At 43.5% G+C, this 27232-nt stretch overlaps 1 protein-coding gene across 18 annotated transcripts in view; it reads left to right on the forward strand.

Annotated features, from left to right (window-relative positions):
- KIAA1217 (KIAA1217 ortholog) overlaps positions 1-27232 on the forward strand; it is an 850300-nt gene that overhangs the window by 787853 nt on the left and 35215 nt on the right. For 12 of the 18 annotated variants that reach the window (XM_073018799.1, XM_008002527.3, XM_073018795.1 and 9 more), the window contains 3 exons: positions 10583-10687; positions 11236-11285; positions 16453-16619. In XM_073018799.1, the coding sequence (XP_072874900.1) occupies positions 10583-10687; positions 11236-11285; positions 16453-16619 (322 nt within the window). The remainder of the gene's footprint in view (positions 1-10582; positions 10688-11235; positions 11286-16452; positions 16620-27232) is intronic. The other 6 variants (XM_073018800.1, XM_037983496.2, XM_037983497.2 and 3 more) reach the window with 1 other exon arrangement.

Here is a 27232-nt window from a genome sequence, read left to right on the forward strand (position 1 = left end):
TATTTTTAGTAGAGATGGGGTTTCTCCATATTGGTCAGGCTGGTCTTGAACTCTGGACCTCAAGTGATCCACCCGCCTCAGCCTCCCAAAGTGCTGGGATTATAGACGTGAGCCACGGCGCCTGGCCATTTTTTTGTATTTTTAATAGAGATAAGTTTTCACCATGTTGGCAAGGCTAGTTTCAAACTCCTGACTTCAAGTGATTTGCCCACCTTGGCCTCCCAAAGTACTGGGGTTACAGGTGTGAGCCACCACACATGGCCTATTTTTATTTTTTAATGTATTATTATTTTAGAGATGGGGTCGTGCTCTGTCTCCCAGGCTGGAGCATAGTGGCACAATCATAGCTCACTGCAGCCTCAAAGTCCTGGGCTTAAGCAAGCCTCCAATCTCAGCCTCCCAAAATTTGGAGATTACAAGTGTGAGCCACTGTGCCTGGCAGAGGGCCGAGTTCTGTGCAATTTAAATGAAAATAGCTATTAGATCACTTTGTGTACTGGAAAGTTTTCTATGAACAAATGTTTCATTGACATAAAACCATGAAGCCATATAGTTGTGCCAGCCCTTCAGATCTGAGGGGGATTGTGTCCTTATCCCTGACTTGGGACTCTTTCCTGGTACCAGCCAGAACAGCCTACACAGAAATAGAATTGTGAAATAGATTAAAGGCTGCCTGGAGCCTTCCCCAAGCGCATCTGCTGTGCTGGACAGAGCACTGCTGGAACCTCGGAAGCCAATTGTGCATGCGGGGAACACCAGGCCTGGTGGGGACTGAGCTTGGCCCTCCTGGTTGGACCTGCCTGCCTTTTTTTTTTTTTTTTTTTTTTTAATTGCTTCAGTCAAGATCACAGACCCAGAATGGGAAGACCTATGGGATTTATGTAAATCCCTTCCAACCAGAAACTTATGTAATTCCAGGATTCTAAGTGAGGCTGGATTTCTGTGGGTAGTGGGTATGAAAGAATGGGTACCCCTGTTTAACAAGGGGTTGGGGCCTTCTGTGATGGTTTCCTCTACAGAATAAGGGTTTGCTCCGCCTTTTCCATGGCCTGACAAGAACTCAACTCCATATTCTCTCACTTCCTGTAATTGACCATGTCCAGGACTTTCTGACCTTGGAGAATTCACCTTTGCTCTTTCTTCTGCCTGGTGCGTTCTTCCACCAAATGTCTAACTGACTGGCTCCTCTCCAAACTCAAGGCTTTGCCAAATGCCACCAACTCAGGGAGGCCTTTCCTGGCCATGACACTTGAAGTTGCAACATTCCCCCACAGTCTCCTGTGTCCCAAATGTAAGTTCCATGAGGGCAAGCCCTGTGCTTTTACCACCATACCCCCAGCATCTTGAACTGTGCCTGGTCCAAGAAATATTTGCTGAATGAATGAATTTAAAGGGATATCATGAAGGCTTATACATCTTCAGTGGTTTACAGGTTATAATGTGCTTCCCTGCATGTTTTTCTCATTTGCCCTCATTTTGATGACTCTGTAGGGTGACAGCCTTTGGGACAGGTAAGGCAGTTGTTGTCCCAGTTTGATGGTTAAGGAAGCGGAGACTCAGAGATGTTAAATGAATTCTGAGTGGAGATTTGTATCTCCCCATGGATGTCTGTTAATGAACTTGAATGCAGCATGCCCAAAAATAAAGTCCTATCGTCCCCATATCAGGTCCCTCAGGCCAAAAACCTTGGTGTCATCTTGATTGCTGTCTCCCCAACCCTGCGTTTGGACACCTAGACCCAGAGAACAGTGAGATCTGTACTCGGAGGTTTCCTGGCTCCAGTCATTGCTTTCGACCTCACAGCTACCCATGGGGCCAAGCCACCTCCATCTCTCACCTGACTTGCTACAGTGGTCTCCCAAGAGGTCTCCCCACTCAGTCCCTGCCCACTTTCAGCCTGTTCTCAGTGGAGGGGCCAGAGTGACCCTGTTAAAACGTGAGCCCTGTCATGTCCAGCCTCAGCTCAGACTTCCCCATGGTTCCCATCACACTCAGCGTCAAAGCGAGAGTCCCTAAGATGACATACAAGTAGGGAGAATGCCCTTCTCAGCTGGACTGGGACAGCTCCCAGGCATCCCTGTTGTCCTTGTACAATACTTGCAATGACCAATGGCTCCCCTGCCCTCTTTCTGAAGTGTCCTGGTGTGGAGAATAAATGATGTGATTCCCCTTCCCACAAACCCTGGCCAGGTCAACCCTCTGCTCCTCTGACATCATTTCAATCACCCTCCCCTTCCTTCCCTCACTGCAGGCACACTGGCCTTCCCAGCTCTCCTCAGACCTGCCAGGCATGCTCCTGCCTTGGACGGAGTGTATATGTGTGAGTGCACCTGCTCTTCCCACAGCCTGGAATGTTCCTCCTCCAGACAGCATACATGGCCTGCTCTCTCACTTCCTTCAGGTCTTTATTCAAAAGTGACTTTCTCAGTGAAGCCCTGTTTGCTCACCCTGTGTAAAATTTCAGCTCTTCTTCCTATCTCTCTTCCCAGATTTTTTTTTCTCCTTCATGTTCATTGGTGTCTAAGGTTTAGCATTTATTTTGCTAATGGTCAGTAGAATGTAACCTCCATGTAAGCAAGGAGTTTTGTCTATTTTGTTCATGTCTATGTCCTTAGTGCCTGGAGCATTCCCTAGTATGCAGTAGGTGCTCAATAAATGTCGGTTGGATTAATGGATGAAAGAAAAGTCACAGCGCTGTAAGGATGGAATCAGAGCACAAATCCGGGTTAATTCCTTGTCCACTGTTTTTGCTTCCACCAAATTGTATTTGGTCTATGGCTTTTGCGCTTGCCCTGGAACCCTGCTCAGAACACTGCTCCCTTCCCCTTCTTCTTCTCCCTCTGGATAAATTCTACTATTCTTTTCAGCATCATTCACATCTCACCTCTTATAAGAACTTGTTCTTCCCCAGCCTATTGCTCCATCTCCATCATCCAGGAGCACCTTATTGATAGCACTGAGCACAGAGAAACCCCACAGAATCCTGACTGGGCTGTAGCCACCATGCCCACCTAAGCCAAGTCATCCAAAGCCTAGGATCAGGAAGAAAGGCATCAGCATCACTGACCCTCAGCGCCCACCATGGTGCTCACGCGCAAAGCGATGGTGGAAGTGAACTGAAATTTACATGATAATCAATTGTCTCCCAAGGCCTTGAAGAAAATAAACAGCATCCCTAGGAGTATGTAAAGAACTATGTATTAGCGAGAGTACCATCATCTCCACAGCATTCCCTCTCCACATCTCATTGCCAGTTTTCATTCTCTCAACACCTCAGTGAATTTATGAAGAAAGCTTAGAAAGTAGCTTTTTCCTCCAGATCCTCATAAATGGAGCTTCATTTTTGCCTGTTTTTTACAGGTGTCCTTAAATGTGTCTATCTTCATGCATCATAAGTTAAATGCGGAACATTTTAGATGAGCCCCTTTGGTGAATAAGAAGGTATCCCCAACTCTGTCTCCTTGAAGATTACCAGAAGGAGAGGACATAGGAAGAAATAGAAGGGGCACAGGGGGTCTTTTCTTCTCATTTATTACCTGCTCTGTCATTCAGAAAGCAATGTCAGTATAGCATGGGAACAGTAAGGCTGAAAAATAGCCCAGAGGCAATGGAGTTCAGCTGGGATAATGTTGAAAGTATTCAGGGTCCAACCTGGGTAAGAGTCAGGAGAAATGACCAGAGACTGTTCAGACAGTATCGAAGGTGGAGAAAGTAAGGTCAGGCTACAGACAAAGAAATAGTTTGTATTAATAAGAGAAATGAAGACAACAAAACATCGCCATACTTAGAAGGGGTTTTGCAGTTTCAGATCTAGACAGTAACACCATTCTGAGTTAGAATTCAAGGTCGGAGGATGGCTGTAAAGATTTTGAGGCTCTATAGTGCCACATTTCTGTAGGGGTTGTAAGTATGGATGTTGAATCTACAAAGGATGGCAGCTGGGGTGTGGTGGATGGGAGCACAGTTCCATGCTGATCACCCAGGAATGGGAGGGATTTCCTGGATAACGGTAGGGAACTTAGGGATGAGATAGTCAAGAATTCCAAAGCAGGGGAGATGCTGAGACATCAGACGAGACAAAAGATTGAAGTGCTTTTTAGGGGAGACAGAACATACCCAGTCTTCTTGCTCATGCCATGAACACAGGGCCTGGGGAGAAGAAATGGCAGCCCTGACCGCCAACTACACCAATGTCTGCCAAATAGATCTAAATGTGTCAATGAGAAGTTAAATGTATTGGGAGGTTGGGGAACAATGTCTTTAGTTACACAGCTTTTCCACCAATAGGTTAACTTCAGGCAGAAATAGAAAGTTCATTGCTTAGAGTCACATTTGAAGCTTTACCACAAATTCAGACAATTTGAATTCCTTTGTTTTGTTGAACTCATCTGAAAACAGAGTCTTTAATTACTTTGGGTTTTTTTTTTTTTTTTTTTCCCCTCATACCAGAGTCAGGGCATGAACAAACAAGGGCATAGCCTTGCTTTAAACCTGTTCACTATTGCATTCTGGAAAATGCCTTCGGCACTGCCAAGACTAAAGAGTTTTAGTTCAGACAGATTTCTCCCAGAAAAAAAGAAACTGACATTGTGAAAGAAAGGCACTGCCTGAGAAAGCGGGTGTTGTGCCTCTGCTGTATCCACGGCAGCTAGCACATTACCTAGCACATATTAAGGGCTCAAAAATATTTTTTGATTGACTCATTGACCATATAACACTTTCTGATGAAGAGAGATGAGGGGGAATGAGCAGGAATACAAAGAAAAAATTGCAAAATTTAGAACTACAAGCAAATGGAGGAACCACCTAGTAGGGACTCTCAGAAGACTAGAATAAAGCAGTTGTTACTGACTACAGTGGGTTGAGGCTGCAGTGAGCCATGATCATGTTCACTGTACCCCAGCCTAGGAACAGAGTAAGACCCTGTCCCAAAAAAAAAAAGTTATATAAATGGAGTCACTGGCTAAAAATAATCCCCTAACTGGTTAAGAAGGTTAATGCTTCAGACTAGGGGCTAATCACATCAGCTCGGCTAGCTGGTTTCAGCCATCTCCTGTAATACATCTTCTGGATATTTAAGAACAAATCCTTTGGGATTCTTAATAGGGGAATCGCCAGCCTCATATGTGTTACACTATTGACTTGTGTCTTAATAGCCATTCATTTACTTAGATATATAATAAGGACTTAATTCAGGCTTAGTGATGCCTTGATCAGTACAAAGTCCCTAGTCCAAAAAAAAAAAAAAAGTCAAGGTAAAACTTGAATCAAAAAGATATATAAATGGGCCAGGCATGGTGGCTTATGCCTGTAATTCCAACACTTTGGGAGGCCGATCTTGCTTGAGTCCAAGAGATCAAGACCAGCCTGAGCAACACGGTGAAACCCCATCTCTACTAAAAATACAAAAGAAGTAGCCAGGTGAGGCGGTGCGTGCCTGTGATCCCAGCTACTTGGGGGGGCTGAGGCGAAAGGATCTCTTGACCTTGGTGAGTTGAGGCTTCAGTGAGCTATGATCATGCCACTGTACTCCAGCCTGGGAATAGAGTGAGACCCTGTCAAAAAAAAAAAAAAAGAAAAAAGGTTCTGTAAATGGAGTCACTGTTTAAAAATCATCCCCTAAACACAGATTTTTTTTTTCTTTTCTGTGTTGCAAAGACAGAACAGACCACCAACAGTAAGAATTTTGCTTCATCTTCACAGACAGACATGGAGCTTGCAGGAAAGTTGTTTGGAGTAATCGTTTTAACACTGCAAACAGCACTTCCCTGAATGTGACTTGAATTTTTTATTAATATTATGTTTGGATCATGAGAAGACTCATTCAGCCAAGCTGACTTAAGACATTAAATGACTAGTTAACCATATACACTAATCACATAAATATGGTTTGTGGAATGATATAAAATGGTTTATGAAATCGTTTTTAAGCCATCTTTTCAACAGTAATTGTATCAGTTCTGTCATATTTTAAACCAAGTGATATTGGCAAGAATGAGCCTAAATGTCTTTAATATTCTGATCATGAGCATGCAAAATTGCCCCTGCAATAAAATGACAGGGTTGTGTTCATTTCTCTTCTTCCATGGCACTTTGCTTTCTTCCCTTTCAACTTTAAAACACTTCCTACAATTTCATCATGGGAGAAGGCTGTATAAGTTTCCATTGCCGTAATTTACTTAAACCATAAAATTGTTTCCAGATTACCAACTATAAAATGGAAAGACAATCTTATTTATGAATGTATAAATCAGATAATGTCCCCAAAATGAATCCTGAAAGCAGACACACTTTGATGATTAAATAGGAGGGAAAATGTTTTCTCATTACCGTGTGTCAAAAGAATTGTATTTTTGTGAAGTGGCTTTGGCCAAGACAGTAGAGCATACACATGTATTTGGTGCTGTGTGTACTGCCTGCTCCCACCTGGGAGGGAATGACTTCCCCTCTACTGTCAAGCATCTGAACTCTCCGGGGGGGTGTCAGATGAGAAGCCACCTGACTCAGAATCTCTGATGCAGCATGTCTCTTTCCTGGTGACCCTGCAGGTGACATATCCTGAAAGAGGCCACCCAGGGAGCCTTCACTCCCTTCCTCACGGATACAAAAAGGCAAGCCAAGCATGTGGGTACCTGGAGTGGGTATAGCCCTTTTGTTCTAAAAGCACCCAAACTCTTATCCCAGGCAGTTCTGCAACTCTGTCAATATCAGCCCTAAAGAAGAATAGGATATTGTTTGGGAGTTGTCTCTCTCTGCACCCTAAAACTATTATCTGTTGGAAGCCCAGGGTAGAAACTGAGTACTCACTGAGCCAAGGAACATGCCGAAGGTGTGTCTGCAGCCCCACGGACTTCCATGTGCAGATGACGTGGTCTGTGTTGTGACATTCTACAGTTCTCAACTCAAGGATGAATCAGTAGAAGACCAATGTTCTTTATCCAGAATGATTCAGTTGCTCGATCGATCTTCCTTCCTTCCTTCCTTCCTTCCTTCCTTCCTTCCTTCCTTCCTTCCTTCCTTCCTTCCTTCCTTCCTTCCCGACACAGTCTCGCTCTGTCGCCCAAGCTGGAGTGCAGTGGTGCAATCTGCTCACTGCAACTTCTGCCTCCTGGGGTCAAGTGATTCTCCTGCCTCAGCCTCCCAAGTAGCTGGGATTACAGGCATGCGCCACCACACCCAGCTAATTTTTGTATTTTTAGTAGAGATGGGATTTCACCATATTGGCCAGGCTGGTCTTGAATTTCTGACCTCAAGTGATCCACCCGCCTTGACCTCCCAAAGTACTGGGATTACAGACACGAGCCACTGCACCCGGCCTGTTTCAATTTTTAATGCTGATGCTCTCCTTTGTTGGACAGTGTAATGAAACCTGTTGACCAGACTGGAAGCAGAAAGAAGGCTGGTCTAGCGCTAACTAGCATTGTTCTCGTGGCCAGCGATGGAATCCCAGGACTCCCCTCTGCCATTTCTCTCTTAGCAGAGTCTTATTTAGTCTCTACATAAATGAGACCTACCTATTTCTTGCATTTCTTAATATTACTGTCTTCTGTATGTACTAAGGTTGTCATCATGCCTTTCTATCCCACACTCCAGCTGTACAGAACCCTTTAAGCCACTTCCTTACCAAAGCTCTCTAGACTCTAAAAATGCCATGTTACCTTTTTTTCCTTAAAGAAATATCCTTTGCATTTGCCTAGGATTGAAGAAGAGCAGTAAACTAGTACATCTCAAGGTAGCCTGAATGCACTTCTGCTCTTAGTGTCATTCATTGTACTCCAGCACCACTGTGGATAGAGTCCCTGTGGGACGAATGAGGACTCTGGGCAACTTTCACCTGGGACTGAGCATTCTCCCGAGGAAGTCATTCATTTCCCAAGAGTTTGTGCAAGTCTGTGTCTCCCATGTGGCAGGAAGAGTGACCAACCACCACTCCCATTTTTTCTGAGATGCCACTGTGACTTGGGTCAATAAGCTTGGCCTTGCCGATGGATATTCACTAACTGGTTTTTCTTATTTGAATTTCTTACCATTTTTTCCCTTTGATAATGTGGACTATTTTATGGCAAAGAGGGGCGCCAAGGTATGACTGAAATCCTGTATGGCTGAGAGGTTTAGCATCAACTGGTGTACCTGGAAACATTTGCAAATCACTCTGGGGAGATACGTTTCCATGCTCACCATTTGAGATTTCTTCTTTCCACTCTATTACAGCAGAGAGATCATACTATTAATACTTAAAATTACTTGGTGTTTTTTTTTTCCCTCCTTGGTGGATTTGCAACCTTTAACTATCCAGACTGCGTGACTTACATATAAGAAACTCAGTATTGTGACAGACCATCAATTTTAAACTAAAGAAAATGTGTGGAGTTCTGATATCAGAAGCTTACAGTTACAAAATTAAGATCAGTGTTACACATGGCACTGAGAATTACATTCTGGAGGCAAAACTCAAGGCTGCAATGCTTGAGTTGGACAAAATTACCCTTGAATATCATCTTGATTGTCATAAAGTTCAGGATGCAGATGCACCATCTCTCAAAAAGAGCCCAACTTAATCAGCTGGCTTTTTCTGTGAAGGAACAGGCCATCATTACTCTTTTTTTTTTTGAGACAGAGTCTTGCACTGTCGCCCAGGATGGAGTGCAGTGGCGCAATCTTGGCTCACTGTAGCCTCCACCTCCCAGGTTCCGGTGATTCTCCTGCCTCAGCCTCCTGAGTAGCTGGGATTACAGGCATGCACAACCATACCCAGCTAATTTTTCTATTTTTAGTAGAGATGGGGTTTCACCATGTTGATCAGGCTGATCTCGAAGTTCTGACCTCAGGTGATCCACCCACCTGGGCCTCCCAAAGTCCTGGGATTACAGGCATGGACCACCATGCCTGGCCAGACCACCATTACTTTTTCCACTGAGAATCAGATAAATTAACCAGCTTGTATTTAATAGTGTACGAATATACTGTTTGCAGAACAGGAATCCCATCACTCACAAGCCCAGGGGTCTGTGGGACTGAGATCCGCAGTGAGGAGTGAGGTCCCTTCTCTTATCTCAGGCTTGTGCAAGGACAGTCACTCATGAGAGATAACAGCACAGGCAATGCCCGTGCCATATACATTGTTCTTCTCTCTCCTTTTCCTGTTTTGAACTACAAAGTATGCATAACTGAATTCACATGAGGTGACATGTGAAGCCTCTATTCACTTACTTGTATTGTTGTTTTTAACGATGTGTTGAAAACAATGGCAATAGTTCTGCAAAACGTCCGTTGTCTGAGGTGTAGAAATGTGAGCCTATTTCAAATGCCAGTTAAACTGTAATGAAGCATCAAAGAGCCCTGGAGAGAAGGGAGCAGTATCTGTATATGGAAATCATTGGGAAATTTTTCATTAACGTCTTGAGATGGCCAAGCTGTTAGGGATACTCATTTTCCTGCACGATTCTGTAAAGGCCTCCAGGCTAAAGTTCCTATGACATTAGATCCAACATCATCTACTTTCAAATACTTGGGTTTTTTGTTGTTGTTGTTTGTTTTTTGTTTTTGAGACAGAGTCTTGCTCTTTTGCCCAGTCTGTAGTTCAGTAGTGCGATCTTGGTAGTAGAGATGGGGTTTCACAATGTTGGCCAAGCTGGTCTCAAACTCTTGACCTCAGGTGATCCGCCCACCTCAGCCTCCCAAAGTGCTGGGATTACAGGCCTGAGCCACCATGCCCGGACAGGTTTCTGTCATATTTCTCCACTATCTAAAGAAGAGACATGGCGGGGCACGGTGGCTGACGCCTGTAATCCCAGCACCTTGGGAGGCCAAGGCAGGCAGATCACAAGGTCAGGAGATCGAGACCATCCTAGCTAACAAGGTGAAACCCCATCTCTACTAAAAATACAAAAAATTAGCCAAGAGTGGTGGCGAGCACGTATAGTCCCGGCTACTTGGGAGGCTGAGGCAGGGGAATGGCATGAACCCGGGAGGCGGAGCTTGCAGTGAGCAGCTTTGGCACCACTGCACTCCAGCCTGGGCAACAGAGCAAGACTCCATCTCAAAGAAAAAAAAAAAAAAGACATGTTTGTGTTGCCCTTAAGCTATGACACAAGTGTTACTACCCACACAGCAAACATCTCCATCATTTATACCAAAACCACTCAGCAGCCTCCCAGCTGAGGTGTACGGCCTAGAAATGTGTGCAGCTCAGTGAGATCTGGCCTGGGACACTGCCATGCTAGGAAACAGCCCTTTTGTGCAAGGTGAAAGAAAGAAAGCAGGGCAGAAAGACTCAAAAAACACAGGATGTGCAAACAGGGTTGTTTCCAAGGGAGAAGTTTTTCATTTTTCCAGGAGGCCCCTGTTGGTCTGTGCTATGTCTTTTTTTTAGCCAGTCAGGTCACTGACTTGATACTGAACACTGATCACGAATCTTGACCTCAGCTGGGGATGTGCGGCTCTTCACGTTCCTGAGCCAGGTTGGGTGAACTTCCACGGCCTTCTAGGTGGTACCTTTTATAACCATTGGGTGGTGCATCCACCTGGACAAACCGGTCTGAAAGTCAATAGAGCTTTAACAAACAATTCTCTTGTTTTACAGAGAGAGGATGCAAGCCATGGAGAAACAGATTGCCAGTTTAACTGGCCTCGTTCAGTCTGCACTTTTTAAAGGGCCTATTACAAGTTATAGCAAAGATACATCTAGGTAAAAAAGAAGAAAGCCAATGAAAAACAATAATTCAATCTGTTTCTCTTTTAATCATTAAGATAATTCATTCATTCAAATCTGTTTCCTTGTAATCATTTCAAGGCTGATAATATTCACATCTCTATGGATCATGGGCATTTTTGTTTGTTTGTTTTTTGGGGTTTGGTTTGGTTTTTTTTTTTTTCCTCCTTCTGGTAATTCTTGGTCGAAGGTAACACTTTGGCCCAAGAAGGTAAATGGGCTTCCCAGTGCATGTGGCTTCATGGACCACTCACCATGCAGTGCCTGCAATCACCACCCTTGCGTGTCCACGTCGCCATCATCTGAAAGTCACAAGTGAGCCTGGCTGCATTCCACCCCCAGTGTCAGGTGCACACCTGGGAAGCCTTTTCCATCCTGGCCAATTGTGATGCTGATGCTAAAATACCTTCATTGCTTAATCCCATCACTGCCAATTGCTTCGAATAGTGAATGGAATGGGCTAAAAAAAAAAAAAAAAGGCATTTTGGAAACTGCATAGCTGACTCTTTTTTTCTTTTATTCAGCGAGAAAATGATGAAAACCACAGCCAACAGGAACCACACAGATAGTGCAGGTAAGTGAGTGCTTTTGGAGTTGTAGGAGGCCTGTGGGCTGCCTGGGATGAGTCCTGACTTGTCTCAGAAATGTTTGACATTTCCCTAAGTCACTTATTTGGTATGATGTCAGAGGATTCCTAGATATTCCTGCTAATACTGAAATTCCAGATTTATTCATTAATTCAGGGGGCAAAGCACCGTCTTTTCCCTTTGGTTTTCATTCATTCACTCATTTGTTCATTGTTAGGGCCATACGGTGGGTATCTCGCAGACATGTGGCTGCCTGCCTAGAACTTAGAATTCAACGGGGAAGATGGAAATGGGACAAGTAATTTTATGTGTGTCAAGTGTTTAAAAGTGCAGGATAAATGCTTCACCAATAGGACTAACCTATACCAAGGGCAGTCCCCGGAGGAAGTGACACAAACTAAGCCTGGAGGGATGAAGTGACACAAACTAAGCCCGGAAGGATGAAGAGGACTTAGGGGGAAGAAGGGTTGTCCAGTCAAGGGAATTTAAAATTGTTCTAAGTGTAACGTGAAGCCATTGGAAGATTGTACACCGGGGAAGGACATCAGCCCAGCTGCAATATGGGGATGGATGAGAAGGGACAGTAGCCAATAAGGAATGACCAGTGTCCAGATGGGAGAAAAAGGAGTATTTGGCCTAGGGCCTGCTTTTTATCTTTTTAATCTCATGACAGATGACAGGGCCTGCTTTTTAAATGCCAGCATTCCCCAGAAAGAGAGCCCAGTTCTGTTAGTAGTGGCGTTCACTAGTATCCAGGTCTTTGCAATGAATGTCTCATCCAGCAGTCTTAAGCCAGGCCTCTGCAAGAAGATGAGGTCTTCCCTCTCATCGGGTTAGAAATAGAAATCCTTAGCAGGAACACATTCAGATTCTAAATTACACAGAAAGCATATGGCAAGTTGGGTGAAACCCCAAATTTAGGGAAGCCACGTGTACTAGTTTTGTGTGGCATGGTAGAGTAGACAGATTTGGGAACTTCAGTTTAGGACTCTGTTGGTCGTGGTTCTCCTCTGGCTGAGCATAATTTAGCTACAAGGCCAACAGGTTCACTCTGCCAGCGTTCCTGATCCTGATGGGATTTGTTGTTTTGCTTAGAAATCAATCAGTGGCCTTGGCCGAAGCCAGAGAATTATTTCACGGAAATTGCTAAACTTGTCTTCAGAGCAATTGCCAGTTTGTTTCGGAGATACTTAATTTATTCATTTTTTAAAATGTATTGTAAACTTAGGGAGAAGAAAGGAAACTACTAAATATTAAAAGCTCCCATCCTTCTGTAGTCCATTCTAGAAATGACTCATATCTGAAAGCACTGCTCTAATCAGTATGTACGTGCTGTTTTGTATGATCCTTTTATTTCTTTTTGCTTTTTAGAGAATAATAATAATAATAAATATGTAGTGAGTGCTTCCTATGTGCTTTTCATGCATTCACTCATGAACTCCTTACCGCAGCATCCAGGGAGAGGTACAATTTTTATTCTCATGTTCCAGAGAAGAAAACTGAACACATATCCACACACGTGGCACACATTATCATATGCCTGTCATTTTAACTCCTTTTATGTTTAGATTCCTCAGTCCCTTTAAAGATATATAGGTGGTTTCATTTCTTTGTTCTAAAACCTCTTGTCAATTTCTTTTCAAATGTGGGGAAAGGAGCCAGTGCCATTTCCTCAGATATATTTCCCAAAGTGGAATCAGTGAGTCCAAAGGGACAGTTCAGTGGCAATGGTGACATGCTGCTAGTTTTCTCTTCTGAATGGCCAAGCTGATTTGCAATGCCACTGGCGACGTGCACGTGGGCTCACTCCCCACGTCTCTGCTAGGTTTGGACTTTCTAACGTATCAGGGTGAGATATCGTCCACAGGGGCTTCGTTGCCATAGCAGCCTTGTATCGTGCACAAAATAGAATAATTCTTCCAGAATCCTAGGAAGTAAGCTACAAGACAAGTATTATCCTGTTCTGTAGACAAGTAAACGGAATTATATAGAAGTCAAGGAACTCATCTGGCCAAGAGTAAAGGAAAACCTAGACTTCCTGGCTACTTAAGGAATGCATAGTTTACTGTGGAGAGAGAACAGATGGAACCTCCCATCTCAAAGATTTTTATACTGTGCATTCAATCATTTAACACACAAAACCCTATAAGGAAGATGTCATTACCCATATTTTACATGAAAGGAGACAGAAGCTCAGGGAGGTTAGGTTAGTTATCCAAAGCCACACAGTTAGTAAGAATGATAGCCAGGTCAGGCATGGTGCCTCACGCCTGTAATCTCAGGATCTTGGAAGGCTAAAGTGGGAGGATTGCTTGAGACCAGGAGTTTGAGACCAGCCTGGGCAACATTGCAAGACCCTGTCTCTACAAAAAATTAGCATGGTGGTACACGTTTATAGTCCCACATACTTGGGAGGCTGAGGTGGGAGGATTGCTTGCGCCTGAATAGGTCAAGGCTGCAGTGAGCCGAGATCAAGCCACTGCACTCCAGCCTGAGTGACAGAGCAAGACCTTGTCTCAAAAAAAAAAAAAAGTGACAGCCTGCCTGGCTGATAATTGAGTAGATAGTGGTACCACTGGCTAAAGTTAGGCCCTTATTATAACGGACATTGAAGACTCAGAAGCAGGCAGGGTGGGAGGGGGTGAGGGATAAAAAACTATAAATTGGATACAAGATACACTACTCCGGTGATGGCTGCACTAAAATCTCAGATTTCACCACTATACAATTCATCCGTGTATCCAAAAACTGCTTGTTCCTCAAAAGCTATTGACATTATAGATATAATAAAATTAGGCCCATAGAGACAGAAAGAGGTTTGGAGAAGACGAGTGGAAATATGAATTTGACTCACTTATGGAAAAGTTCAGTAGTGACGTGAAGGCATTGATATGTCGATCTGAAGATAATTGTGTGCTGCAGACGAGGGTGAGGGAGACCTTGGCAGGTGGTGGTAGCAGAAGTGACCTCCCTAGAAAGCATGTCCATCCAGAAGAGAAGTGGACCCAGCGACACAACATATCAGGACTTAAAAGGTTGGCAGAGGAAGGAGTTAGAAAAGAGATTGACCAAGACAGAGCAGCAGAAAGGGAAGAAGATGATGGAAAGTTTCAAAGTGACTGAAAAGAAAAGAAGTGGCTGACAAAGCTCAGTGTCACATTGAAGCAAAGTCATGTCAGCCTAGGAGAGAGTCCACAGGGTGACAACTAGAAGATCGCTGAAATGAACATAAAGAGCCATTTCAGGGAATGATGGAGCTATTACATGAACCACATATAGTGGATTAAGAGGTTATAGATGAAGATACTTTAAAAATGAGTGTAGATTCCATAAAGGAATTTGGTTGTTGGCCGGGCGTGGTGGCTCACGCCTGTAATCCCTATACTTTGGGAGGCTGAGGCAGACTGATCACCTGAAGTCAGGAGTTCGAGACTAGCCTGGATAACATGGTGAAATCCCATCTCTACTAAAAATACAAAATTAGCCAGCTGTCTTGGTACGCACCTGTAGTCCCGGCTACTCAGGAGGCTGAGACAGGAGAATTGCTTGAACCCAGGAGGCAGAGGCTGCAGTGAGCCGAGATCACACCACTGTAGTCCATCGCAGCCACTGCACTCCAGCCTGGTCAAGACAGAGCGAGACTCTGTGTCAAAAAAAAAAAGGAAAAAGAAAAAAGATAACGAAAAGCTTGCTGTCAGGTCTCCTAGAGCTCCATTGTCAGTCCTTTAAAATGCCTTCTGGCCTGCTCCCCTGCTGCCTCCCCAAGAGGGCCATTAGAGGGGCTGGGAGACTGGCCCTATTTGGATGGTCATTCAAGGATAAAGAGAACGGGGTTCCAGCAGCATCAGTGTCGCCAAGGCCAAGCAAGGAAGAGGACAGTTGCAGGGAGCTTCCTGGCTCATGAGCCACTTTGAGCTCCACTGAGGCCTCGTTGAGTTGTGTGTGCTGGAGAGGGAAAGGTTCCCGAAATGGCTGAGCCACGATGGGAAGACAGGCTACCACCACACTATAGCCACTCCAGGGTCTGCAAGTGGCCGCAGTGCTCTGTCCTGCAAGGCCAGCTGGCCTGCGACAAAGCTTGCACTTGACCCTTTACAGGAAAGGGAACTGAGTCGAAGTATGTGTGTGTGTGTCTGTGTGTGTGGTATGTGTGTGTTTATTAGTAACATGGATCCTGCCTCTTCTCCAGGTACCTGTTCCATAGAATCACATTGTCCCTGTTAGAGTCCTCTCCTGAAGGGTTTTTGCATTTTGCCTTATTTTCTTACTAAAGGAGTTGTGTGCAGACACCCTCCTTCGTTTGATTTTGGAAATCTGAAGGGATTCGGGACAGTACCCAGTTCTTACTAGTCTCCACTTGGCGATTGGCCGAATCTCTGCCCAGAAATAAGTTGCATGTCCTTAGGTTACATTTGCCATCCAGGAAATAGTCACATAAACACTCTATATTAGGTCTCGGAATTTTAAAATCAGTTTTCTCTATTATAAAATTACAGATATTCAGTATGCAGATTTTAAAAATACAAAAAAGTGGCTGAGTGCAGTGGCTCATGCCTGTAATCCTAGCTCTTAGGGAGGCAGAGGCAGGAGGATAGCGTGAGCCCAGGAGTTTGAGACCTGCCTGGGCAATATAGTGAGACCCTGTTCTCAAAAATAAAAAATAGTAAAAACAACAACAACAGCAACAACAACAACAAAAAACCTTATATTGGAATACCACGGCTGGAGATACCATTAACACTTTGTTTTATACACTTCTAAGCTTTTCTCTATGCAAACCTGTGTGTTTAAACAGGCTCTTCTTCCAGAGGTTAAGAAAAGAAAAAAAAAATTAAGTTAAAAAAAAAAAAACCGTAAACAAGATTGATCAATTGATAGATCAATCAGTCAATAGATAGATGGGAGCATAGACAGCTCTGTGGCCTGTCTTCCTATGGCACTTTCTTACTAAACTTCTAGAATGTGATTATTGCACACTGCATACTATAACACTGCATACTATAACACTGCATGATTCATATATATGCATTTTTTTTTTTTGTATTGAGAGAAATGGGCCTTTTTGGAACTACCAGTCATCTGCATTGGGATGGGATGCATAGCTTAGACTTTCCTTTGTGGCCTTCTGAGTTCTCTGATGCACTTTTCTCATAGGAACTCCCCATGTGTCTGGTGGGAAGACGCTCAGTGCTCTGGAGTCCACAGTGCCTCCCAGCCAGCCTCCACCTGCAGGCACCTCGGTCATCCACATGAGCCTGCTGGAGATGAGGCGGAGCGTGGCGGAACTCAGGCTCCAGCTCCAGCAGATGCGGCAGCTCCAGGTATTCCTCATGCACGGCGGCCTCTGTCTCGGTTGCCCTGAGCTCTTCCTACCTTCCTTTTCCTAGGGGCTCCACGAGACCTAGAAAATATAGAACCATAACAGCGTGGCTTCCTCTCTCACACACGCAATCCAGGTCTAGAGCCTTCCATTGCAACTACAGTCAATCTATAGCCACTTCTTTAAGCTATGTGTGCTTTTACACAGGAACAGACTCTAGGGCATTTGCTTTTGGAGAAGAGCTGAAAGGAGAGGGGCCCCAGGGAGCATGCCGACAGCCAGTGAAGGCTGCCTTCTGACAGCTTGGAGGCTCCATCCTCCTCCACACTGAACAGGCACAAAGGTGGATAGTCAGCCAAGCCTTTTTTTTTTTTTTTTTCATTTTTTTGCAAGGATCTGTGATGTATTTAGAACTATGAGTTTAGAATAGAAGATGAATTCATAAGGAAAAAAAAACACCATGGTGATTTGTTAAGAAAAACATCTGCATTTCATTCAGATACTGTGATCCATCCTTTCCTTGCTCTTTTCTATTGTTAAGAAATGTATGAACTCTACGGGAATCAGGGTAAGTGACTCTTCAGGTCACGAATCTTGGTCAACAAATCCCATAAATCTGCCAAAGCAGAATAAGCTGTCTCCTGGTCCTGGGTAATAAGGAGGTAGAGATGTACGTCTCTGCATGAGACCACATATTTGCTCTGTGCACCTTTTCCCACCTCCCTGCCCTGGCTGGTAGGTTAGGTGTTGAGGATACAGTGCTGGCCTAGGCTCTATACAGATATCCTCCCTGACTTCCAGAAGCTTATAATCCAAATGTTGCTAGAAGATATGGCCAGGTGTCGTGGCTCACGCCTGTAACCTCAGCACTTTGGAAGACCGAGGCGGGTGGATCACTTGAGGTCAGGACTTCGAGACCGGCCTGGCCAACATGGTGAAACCCCATTTCTACTAAAAATACAAAAATTAGCAGGGCCTGGTGGTGTGTTCCTGTAATCCCAGCTACTGGGGAGGTTGAGGCACGAGAATCACTTGAACATGAGAGGCGGATGTTGCAGTGAGCCAGGATAGCACCACTGCACTCCAGCCTGGGCAGTAGACTGAGCCTATGTCTCAAAAAAAAAAAAAGAAAAAAAGATAAATGTATCCAGGATCCTGGAGCAGCCATGGGGATGCAACCTCCTGAGCCCTTTCCTCTAATAGGAAAAAGGCTTCCAATCACAGTTCTTCTTCAGCACAGCGATGGCACAAGCCCTGTGTTGTTTAACCACCTAATGAAGGCTAAGAAAACAATTTCCCCTTGCCCTCTGCCTACCAGAAAACACACTGAAAGGCAGCTGGTTTGAGAGACCTGCCCCGAGGCCCCAGCATAGATCATGAGGGTTGCTAGAAGAGCGAATGCTCAGATCTCCAAAGGCTACTCTGTCTCTTAGGCAACATCCCAGATACCTTGGACATCCGATGCAAATTCATTTAAATACCCTATTGAATCGCATCATCTGTGATGGTCCCATCCTTTGCGTTAGCTTCTCCTCGCTTTGCAATTTTAAAGACACATTGCAATGAAATGAAGTGTACAGGTTGGGCTGGGTTGTGTCAGGGGTGACAAAGTTACATGTCTTCAGTGTCCAGGCAGCAATTGTAAGTGAAACGGAGGAGTGACCACAGTAAATTGGCCCCTTTAAAGGCTAGTAGCCACTCAGTTCCAACTGGCTCTTAACCTGATAGAATTAGTAGCCAGTGTTTCTAGATATTTCAATATTTCAAGCGAATCTGGAGACACTGGTTTTGTATGAATTACCACCATTTTAAAATGTTGGAAAGTAATTAAAAACCAATTACTAAGTACTCTGCAGGCCAAAGGACACAACTGCAGTTCAGAGGGGGCCTGTCAGCTCCCAAGTTCTTTCTTACCTGGGGCTCCCGGAGGTTAAGCCCCTCCTTTCACTACTCCTGCCTTTTGGCACCATCTGCTGGCCGTTTGGAAATTGTTACTTCCTCATTGCACCCCTATAAGAAAAACATACATATCATTTGTATTGAAATACCTAACTGCTCTCAAAAGTGAGCATTTGTCGGTTTGGGGACAGGGGTGGAATTGCTTTAGCATAAATGCCACACTTCCCCTGGGAATTTCACAGGCGTTAGAGGTGAATTTGATACCAAGGCTATCTTGATGTCTGTAGCTACAGCATCACCCCATCAGTGGCGGGTGTAGTTTGGTGCTGTGGCCGGCTGGGACGGATCTCCCACACTTGTCTCTCCTTGCAACCCTTGAACTATGCAGCTTTGTGAAAAAGAGCAGTTTTCTTAAACAAAGAAGGTCTTTGGTCAAGGTCTAGGAATGCTGTGTTAACCACACAAGTTTCTTTATTGTTCCAGAACTACTCAACTTTTCTGGCTTTCTGGGAATAAAGAACAGTGAGCAAATGTGCTTTTGAGCCTGGGAGGTTGGGCAGTTCTAAAGCGCAGACTCACAGGGAAAAATAAGTATGGTGTTTCCTAATCTGGCTGTTACTCTTTCTACCTCTGTCTTTGTATCCCCTGGGTCTCATTCAGCTTTCCTCCCCATCAAACTTCTGTCTTTTCAATCATGGGAGTCTACGTAAGACAAAAACAGTTTAGAATAATTAAGCTATCTCGGCACCAATTCTCCTTCAACATGTGCAGTCTTATATACCAAAAATGAACAGCAGTCCCACAGTGGTTATAAGTCCAATAATGGAGCTATCATTAGAGATATACGAAACACTAGATTAGTCTCAAAAGAACAAAAATTGAATTAGAAATTCAAATGTTCTTTGAATTGTGTTATAAAATAGTGAAACGGAATAAAACCATTTGTGCTTGGCAGCCAGCTCCAGTAATTAGATAATTAAATCACTGGAAAATCCTAGACTGTAGAGCATATCCTATTTGAGCATTTCATTTTCAAAATTGATGGATTATTCTCAGGAACAGAAATTTGTTGCAGACACAGTGGGTTGGGTAGATTTCAAAGGGACAAAGGGAACCTAAGCAGAAGATCAAGGGAACCACTAAAAGCTTGTCCATGTTATCTTCTGCTCTCCAGTTTCACAGGAGTTATCAGTCCAAGAGCAGTTCTCAATCCTGGCTACTCATTAGAATTACCTGAAACCCTTAACAGAAATGCCAGTGCTCAGGCACCACGGCCAGAGTCTGACTTCACTGGCATGGACTGGAGGCTAGGCACTGGTGACTCTAGAACATTCCAGGGTAAAAACTCCTGCTCTCAGGTAATATGAATGCTTAGTCCATGAAGACACTCCCTGGAAATGTTGAGATAGTCAACTATTACCAATGACTTAAAGCCTTGACTTCAAACAATGCACCTCATTCCCAGTGGCAAATCTAATATGTTCTCTGCTAGCTACAATTGGTATGAGAGCTCTACAGAACCTTTATAGCATGATATTCCCATTCCCAAGTAACAGTTGGGTCTGTAATTAGCTAGCAACAAGAAGAAAGGATTTTCTCAAGGTTTTGTACCTAACAGATGTTCTCCTCCAATGATGATTATATTTGCCTGTTACCTTTCCTGATGTCATTTTGAAAAAAGCCCACTTTTTCTAAATAATGAACATCTTTTTCCCAGAATGCCACAGTACTTGGATTTTACCAAAGTCATCCCATATCCACAGAAATGACTGCATTTCTGCCCCTCCCTGTGGGCGGTTGAGGAGAGAGAGAGAAGCTTCTGGAAGAGATAGTACAGGTTCTGTGGAGGCCAGATAAGACTTGGCCTAAAGAGAGAATGGAGACCTCCAACTATTTTCATCCCCACAATTTTTTCCTTGGACCCAATCTCTTTATTCTGCTTCCTGATAAATAAAAAATTGGGTTGTTCTGGACTTAGCATTACATTTGTAGGACTCCTGAGAATTTACTATCTCTTTCCAAGAGAAGGAGAAGGTAAAATATCAACATAAAAAATAAACATAGTAGTGCATAGAGCCCTTGTATTTGAAATGATAAAATTCAAGAGTTTCCTTAATGTGTCTTTTAAAAAGATAGCGCCTCATGGAAATATGCCAGGGTCTCATTTATCTTCTGAGGTGCATAACAATGGTCATGGGAATGTGGAACCCCTGAGAAAAGCATGTTGGAGTTTCCCACGTGCAACAGACCCGTTTCCCCTGCCAAGAAGAAGTAATAAACAGAACTAGTACAGGGCTTGACGATTAGGCTGCTTACAATGTACCAAGCTCTAGTCAGATCTTCAGACAACAAGAGGCTTTCTAAGATGGGGAGACAGTACCCCAATAACATAGGTTATATAGCTGTGACCAGGCATCCCTTACCTTTTTCCCTGAAGCCTGAGGGAGTGGATCCAGGTGGGATCGGGAGTCATTCTGTGGTCTGGCTTTCCTCCTGAAACTTTCTGATTGGTGGTATAACCACTGTTCCATGTCACTGCTAGATAGCAAAATCAGTCCAATTACATTATCCATTGTTGGCAAGACTGACAGTCTTAGATTTTACCCAGGAAATCAAAATTGAGTATGTGAGATATAGGCCCATTTTCAGGTGGGTGGAATTAAGTTTAGGCAGTTTTCTAGTTTTTCCATGAAGTGGTTTGGATAACTTATTTGGTCCAATTAAAATTTTAATGGACAAGAGCATTGTTTCTGTCTAAGAGTGCTTATAAAAATGTCAAGGCATTTTCAATAAATTAGGTTTCCTGCTATGAGGAATAACTGCAACTCTACTTGCCCCCCGCCGCCCACTGTTGACAACTAGAAAACTGAAAAATAAGCAAATGTATGAAACAAATGTTTTCAGAAATTAGACAGGACTGTAATCCTTAGGAGAATGGGAAAAAAACCTACAACTGACGCAGCTTTCTGCCTGGAGGCACTTTTCAAATCTTGGTGCAGGAAGGAAAAACCCAAGTGTGGCCCTGACAGTGAGTTGAGGAGATAAGACCAAAGTTTAGAGAGCTGAAACAGCTAGAATTGGTGGACTGGAGTACCAAATACAAGAAAGCTCTGCAGAGAAAGAACTACATCAATAAATGGGTCTGTTATTGAATGTTAAGCCAAGCATGTACAGTATGAAAGCGACGATCAGCCAGGCAAAGACTAAGTGGGGGGCTGTAAGCCAAAAAGTTCCCGAAGTTCACACAGGCCTGGGAGATGTTCATGTTTTGAAAAGCAAGAAGCGAAGCGGCCTTGTTGAGCACCTGGGCATTTTGTAGAGATCGGAGAAGGACTATGCCTCAGTCTTCAGACTTAACTAGCCCCAGAGGAAAGACTACCCTACATTTGACCTAACAGCTTAAAAATAAGCCTTTAAAGGACAAAGTTGTTCTGCAAGTAACTGGACTGTTGACCAAAGAAAATCCAAAATATGTAAAGGAAAACAACAAAAGTGAAAGCTCCATGCCCAATAGCCACTCAAAAATTACTAGACATGTGATGATGCTGAAAAATGTGACCTATAACCTTAAGAAAATTTGTCAAGAGAAACCGACCAGACATGGCAGGGATAATGAAATCAGCAACAGGGACTTCAAAACAGCTATTATAATTATTCTCAGGGATTTAAAGGAAGACATGAATATAATGAGGAAAGAAATGGAAGATATAAAAAATATCCAAGTGGAGCTTTCAAGAGTTGAAAAACAATATCCAAATGTGCTTAACAGAAGACTAACCACTGTCCAAAATGTCAGTCATTCTGAAAGCAGCAATGGAAACTGTTCAGACTGAAGTATAGTGACACAAAAGACTAAAGAAAATGAATTAAAATGTAGTGACCAGTGAGACAATATTAATAAAAGCTTAAGTGGAAAGAGAAAAACATTCAAAAAGGTAATGACTGAATTTTTTCCAAATTTGATGAAAGCTGTAAATCCACAGACCAAAAAAGCTCAATGAACCCCTAGAATGGTAAGCACAATGGAAATTACACCAAAGCACGTGGTAATCAAATTGCTAAACACCAGGGATAAATGGAAAAATCTTCAAAGCAGTTGGGGGTAGAGAGAAAACCCATTACATACAGGGAATCATAATTAAGAATTAATGCCAACTTCTCATCAGAAACAAAAGGCAAGTCACAACAGTGGAATGACGTCTTTAAAGTATTGAAAGAAAGAAACTCTTTTAGAAAACAGAGAATACTTCCTAACTCATTTTATGAAGCCTGCATTACCCTAAGAGCAAAACCAGACAAAGATATTATAAGAAAAGAAAACCACAAACCAATATCCCTCATGAAAATATATGTAACAAACCCTTAAGAAAACATTAGTAACTGAATCCAGCAATATATAAAAAGGATAATGCATTATCCTGGGGTTTTATTCCAGGAATGCAAGACTGTTTTAATATGAAAAAAAATCAATGTATTTGACCTTATTAACAGAAAAATCATATTTCAATAAATGCAGGAAAAAGCATGTAACAAAATTTAGCATCACTGATAAAAACAGCACTCTAGAAGTAGAAGGAAGCTTCCTTACCTTGATAAACAAGATTTGTGAATGACATACAGAAAACATAGTTAATGGTGAAACACTAAACATATTCCCCAAAAAATCAGGAACAAGGCCAAGAAACCTACACTCACATCTGTTTAACACTGTACTGAAGATTGTAGCAAGTTTAGTATGGCTAGAGAAAGAAATAGAGGCACACAAATGGAAAAGTAAAATGTCTAATTGGCTTTACTCACAAATGACATGATTGTATACGTGTAACATTAAATGGAATCTACAAAACATGCTACTAGAAATAAGTGACTTGCCAGGCACGGTGGCTCACGCCTGTAATCTCAGCACTTTGGGAGGCCAAGGCGGGGGGATCACGAGGTCAGGAGATCAAGACAATCCTGGCTAACATGGTGAAACCCCGTCTCTACTAAACATACAAAAAAAAAATTAGCCGGACGTGGTGGTGGGTGCCTGTAGTCCCAGCTACTCGGGAGGCTGAGGCAGAAGAATGGTGTGAACCCGGGAGGCAGAGCTGGTAGTGAGCCGAGATTGTGCCACTGCACTACAGCCTGGGCGACAGAGTGAGACTCCATCTCAAAAGAAAAAAAAAGAAAAGAAATAAGTGACTTGAGCAAGATCACAAGAATCAAGTCAATGGACACAAATATTAAAATTTTGTTATATCCATTTGTACAATGAAATGCCACTCAGCAATAAAAGAATGAATCACTGAAAAACTCAGCAACAGGGCTGGATCTCAGAAAAAAATATTCTGAACAAAAGAAGCTAGACACAAAGGAGCACATGTTATGTAATTCCATTTTTATAACGTTCTAGAACACAAAGAACTCATCTATGATGACAGAAAGCAGACTGGTGGTTTTTTGGGTGGGGGATTGGGGATTGATTGCAAAAGGTCCCAAAGGAATTTTTTAGGGTGATAAAATATTTAGCTGTCTTTTCAGCAGTGGTTACATCAGTGTATACATCTGTCAAAATTCATTGAACTGTGCACTTAAGATGGATATGTTTTATTGTTTGTAAACTTTGTGCCTCAAGACAATTGATTTTAACTATTAAAATGCAGGTATCACCTCTTAAGCAAAAACCAACTTAACAATTTGAGTTTCCATTAACTAATTGACTTGAAGCATTTAGAGAAAGATGGTGATCCACATCCTATATTTAGCATTTTTTTACACTGTGCTCAGATAAGCAGGAACTGTCCTGCAGCCTGGAGACAGTGGCAGGAACACCAGGCAGGGAGGGTGGGGGGACTGGGAAAGCAGACAGAGAACCTGTGTAGACCCTGTTCATTCACGACTCACTCCTCATTGCCCACATGCCAGCCAGTGAGCTACGACCCCGCTTTCTAGGCAGGAGGATAATAAAGCCTAGAATTGAAACAGAGCCTTTCCCTCTCCTCCTCTTCTAGTGGAGTAAGTCTAGTTGCGTTTAAACATTGTGCCCAGTTGTATTCTTCCAATATGTTCTTATCCTTCTCAGAAACATTATATTGCGATTCATTCATAAAGCAAATACAGTTGTGCCTTGAACAACAGGGGGATTAGGGGTGCTGACCCCTCACGCAGTAAGAAATCCATAGCTTTTGGCTCCCCAAAACTTAACTACTAATAGCCTACTGCTGAGTGGAAGCCTTACCAATAATAGTTGATTAACACGTCTTGTGTGTTGTACGTATTGTATACTGTATTTGTTTTTTTCACATGCCTGCTGTCTCAAATACATACTGTATTCTGACAATAAAGTAAGTTGAAGAAAAGAAAATGTTATTAAGAAAATCATAAGGAAGGGAAAATATATTTACTATTCATTAGGTGGAAGTAGATCATCATAAAGGTCTTCATCCTCATCATCTTCTCATTGAATAGATTGAGGAAGAGAAGGGGTTGCTCTTGCTGTCTCAGGGGTGGCAGAAGAGGAAGGAAATCTACATATAAGTGGATCCACGCATGCAGTTCTAACCTGTGTTGTTTAAGTGTCAACTGTATGTGTTGGGTACCTACCATGTGCCACACACTGCTTGTAGCTGCGAACAGAATGGCATGCTCCCTGCCTTGCTAGAAGAACAACTTGGGGTGCTAGGGAAATTGATGAGTTGAATTCAGAAGACCTGGTTCTATTCCTAACTGTGCTCTATAATTGCCGAGCAGACCCTGAACATGTCCTTTGACTTCTCAGGGCCTCACTTTTCCCATCTTTCAATTTTATGAATTTCAAATATTTCACCAATGATGTCTAGCGTGATATCCAGTGTTAATATCCACTATCTAACCAGACCCCAGATTTATGTAAGCTCGTTTTAAAATTTGGGCAGGAGGGTTAGGTGCCCTACTGTGCCCCATAGCCCATGGCACAGTGACATCATCTGTCTATTCAGAAGCCCTTTTCTTAGGCCACAAAATCATCCTTGGTGGCAAATCAAATCATCTGAGGAGTTTTAGAAATTCCCAGCAACCAGACAGTACCTCAGACCGGTAAAATGAGAATCTCTCAGTTGGGATCCAGGCATTGGTCACTCTTAGACCCCTTTAGTTATCTACTCGTTTTCCCCTCACATCCCTGTCATCACTCATTCCCCCTCCCCTTCAAAGGCAGGAGCTCTGTGGGATTAGACACAGGGACTAAAGCTGAGCGAATCATCTTGATAGTACGTGGTGTTGCTGTGTGTGGCTAATTGACCGATAGGAACAGTGCTGGCCTGTAGCCTTGCCACATCCCTGCAGTGAGAGCAAGACAAGGCATGGAAGAGCTGATCCCAACACCTATCTGAGCCCATGGGTCACAGCAGGTTTCAACCATTTAGAGAAGAATTTTGGATTCTTCATTGTTGCCTGTTCTTATCAATGTTACTGATTCATTCAGTTCATTCATTCAACAGATGTATTTTGACTTTTCTGCTAATATGCCAGACACAGTGTACCAGAGACTCTGTGGAGGTCAGAAATTAACCAGGTGGGGGGAAGAGAATTCTGGGAGATGGGAATAGCAGGTGCAAAGGCCTGGCAAAAAGGAGTCTGGCAGAGGTTGCAGTGAGCTGCGATCACACCACTGCGCTCCACCTGGGCGACAGAGTGAGACTCTGTCTCAGAAAAACAAAAAACAAAAAAGGAGCCTGGCCCCTATGACGAACTGAAATGGTATATGATTGGAGCAGAGTGCTAGGTGCATGCAGGGAGGGAGATTAGCCACAAGGCAAGGGACCAGTCTGCCCAGTGCCTGGTGAATGGGCTGTAGCCAGAGAGAGCATAGGAGGATGTTGTTCTCTGTACAAAGTCTCTAAAAATGGCGCTTTTTGGCCTTGCATGGTGGCTCCTGCCTGTAATCCCAGCACTTTGGGAGGCCAAGGCGGGCGGATCACCTGAGGTCGGGAGTTCGAGACCAGCCTGACCAACATGGAGAAACCCCATCTCTACTAAAAATGCAAAATTAGCCGGGTGTGGTGGTGCATGCCTGTAATCCCAGCTTCTCAGGAGGCCAAGGCAGGAGAATCGCTTGAACCCAGGAGGCAGAGGTTGCAGTGAACCGAGATCATGCCATTGCACTCCAGCATGGGCAACAAGAGTGAAACTCTATCTCAAAAAAAAACAAACGAAAAAAAAAAAGGTGCCTTTTAGCAAAATAGTGACTGACTGGTTTTTAAGACCGCGATAAAAAGACATTAGCAAAAGTGGTATGAGAGCATGATCATGAGTCCTGTAGAGAAAGTAACCAAAAGTGGTATATTTCTATGTGGTTCCCTCCCAGACAAAACGCCAAGCTCCACCCACTAGTTCATGCTCCCTGATAGCAATGGCTGGTATGTGCTCAGGTCTAGATTGGAGCCAGACACTTTATTTTATTGTCTCACCGAGTCTCCATGACCAACCTACGGGCTATGAGATATTACTACCCCTTTTTAGGATAGACACAGAGGTTAATAGCTTGCCCATGGTCACACATCTACTAAGTGGTAAAACTGGAAGTTGAACCCAGGCAGTCTTTCCCCGGAGGCCAGTTCGTCACCATGCAGCGCTGACGTTGGGACCTAATGGTGGTTCTGCTTGTGGCCTGTGTTGAAATGTTTTGTCTTTATTCAGAGAAAACAGAAGGCATGATGTGGTTTTAAGCAGGTGGTGACATGGTCAGATTGCATT

This window comes from Chlorocebus sabaeus, chromosome 9, assembly GCF_047675955.1.
Source record: "Chlorocebus sabaeus isolate Y175 chromosome 9, mChlSab1.0.hap1, whole genome shotgun sequence".
In the NCBI taxonomy this organism is placed as follows: domain Eukaryota; kingdom Metazoa; phylum Chordata; class Mammalia; order Primates; family Cercopithecidae; genus Chlorocebus; species Chlorocebus sabaeus.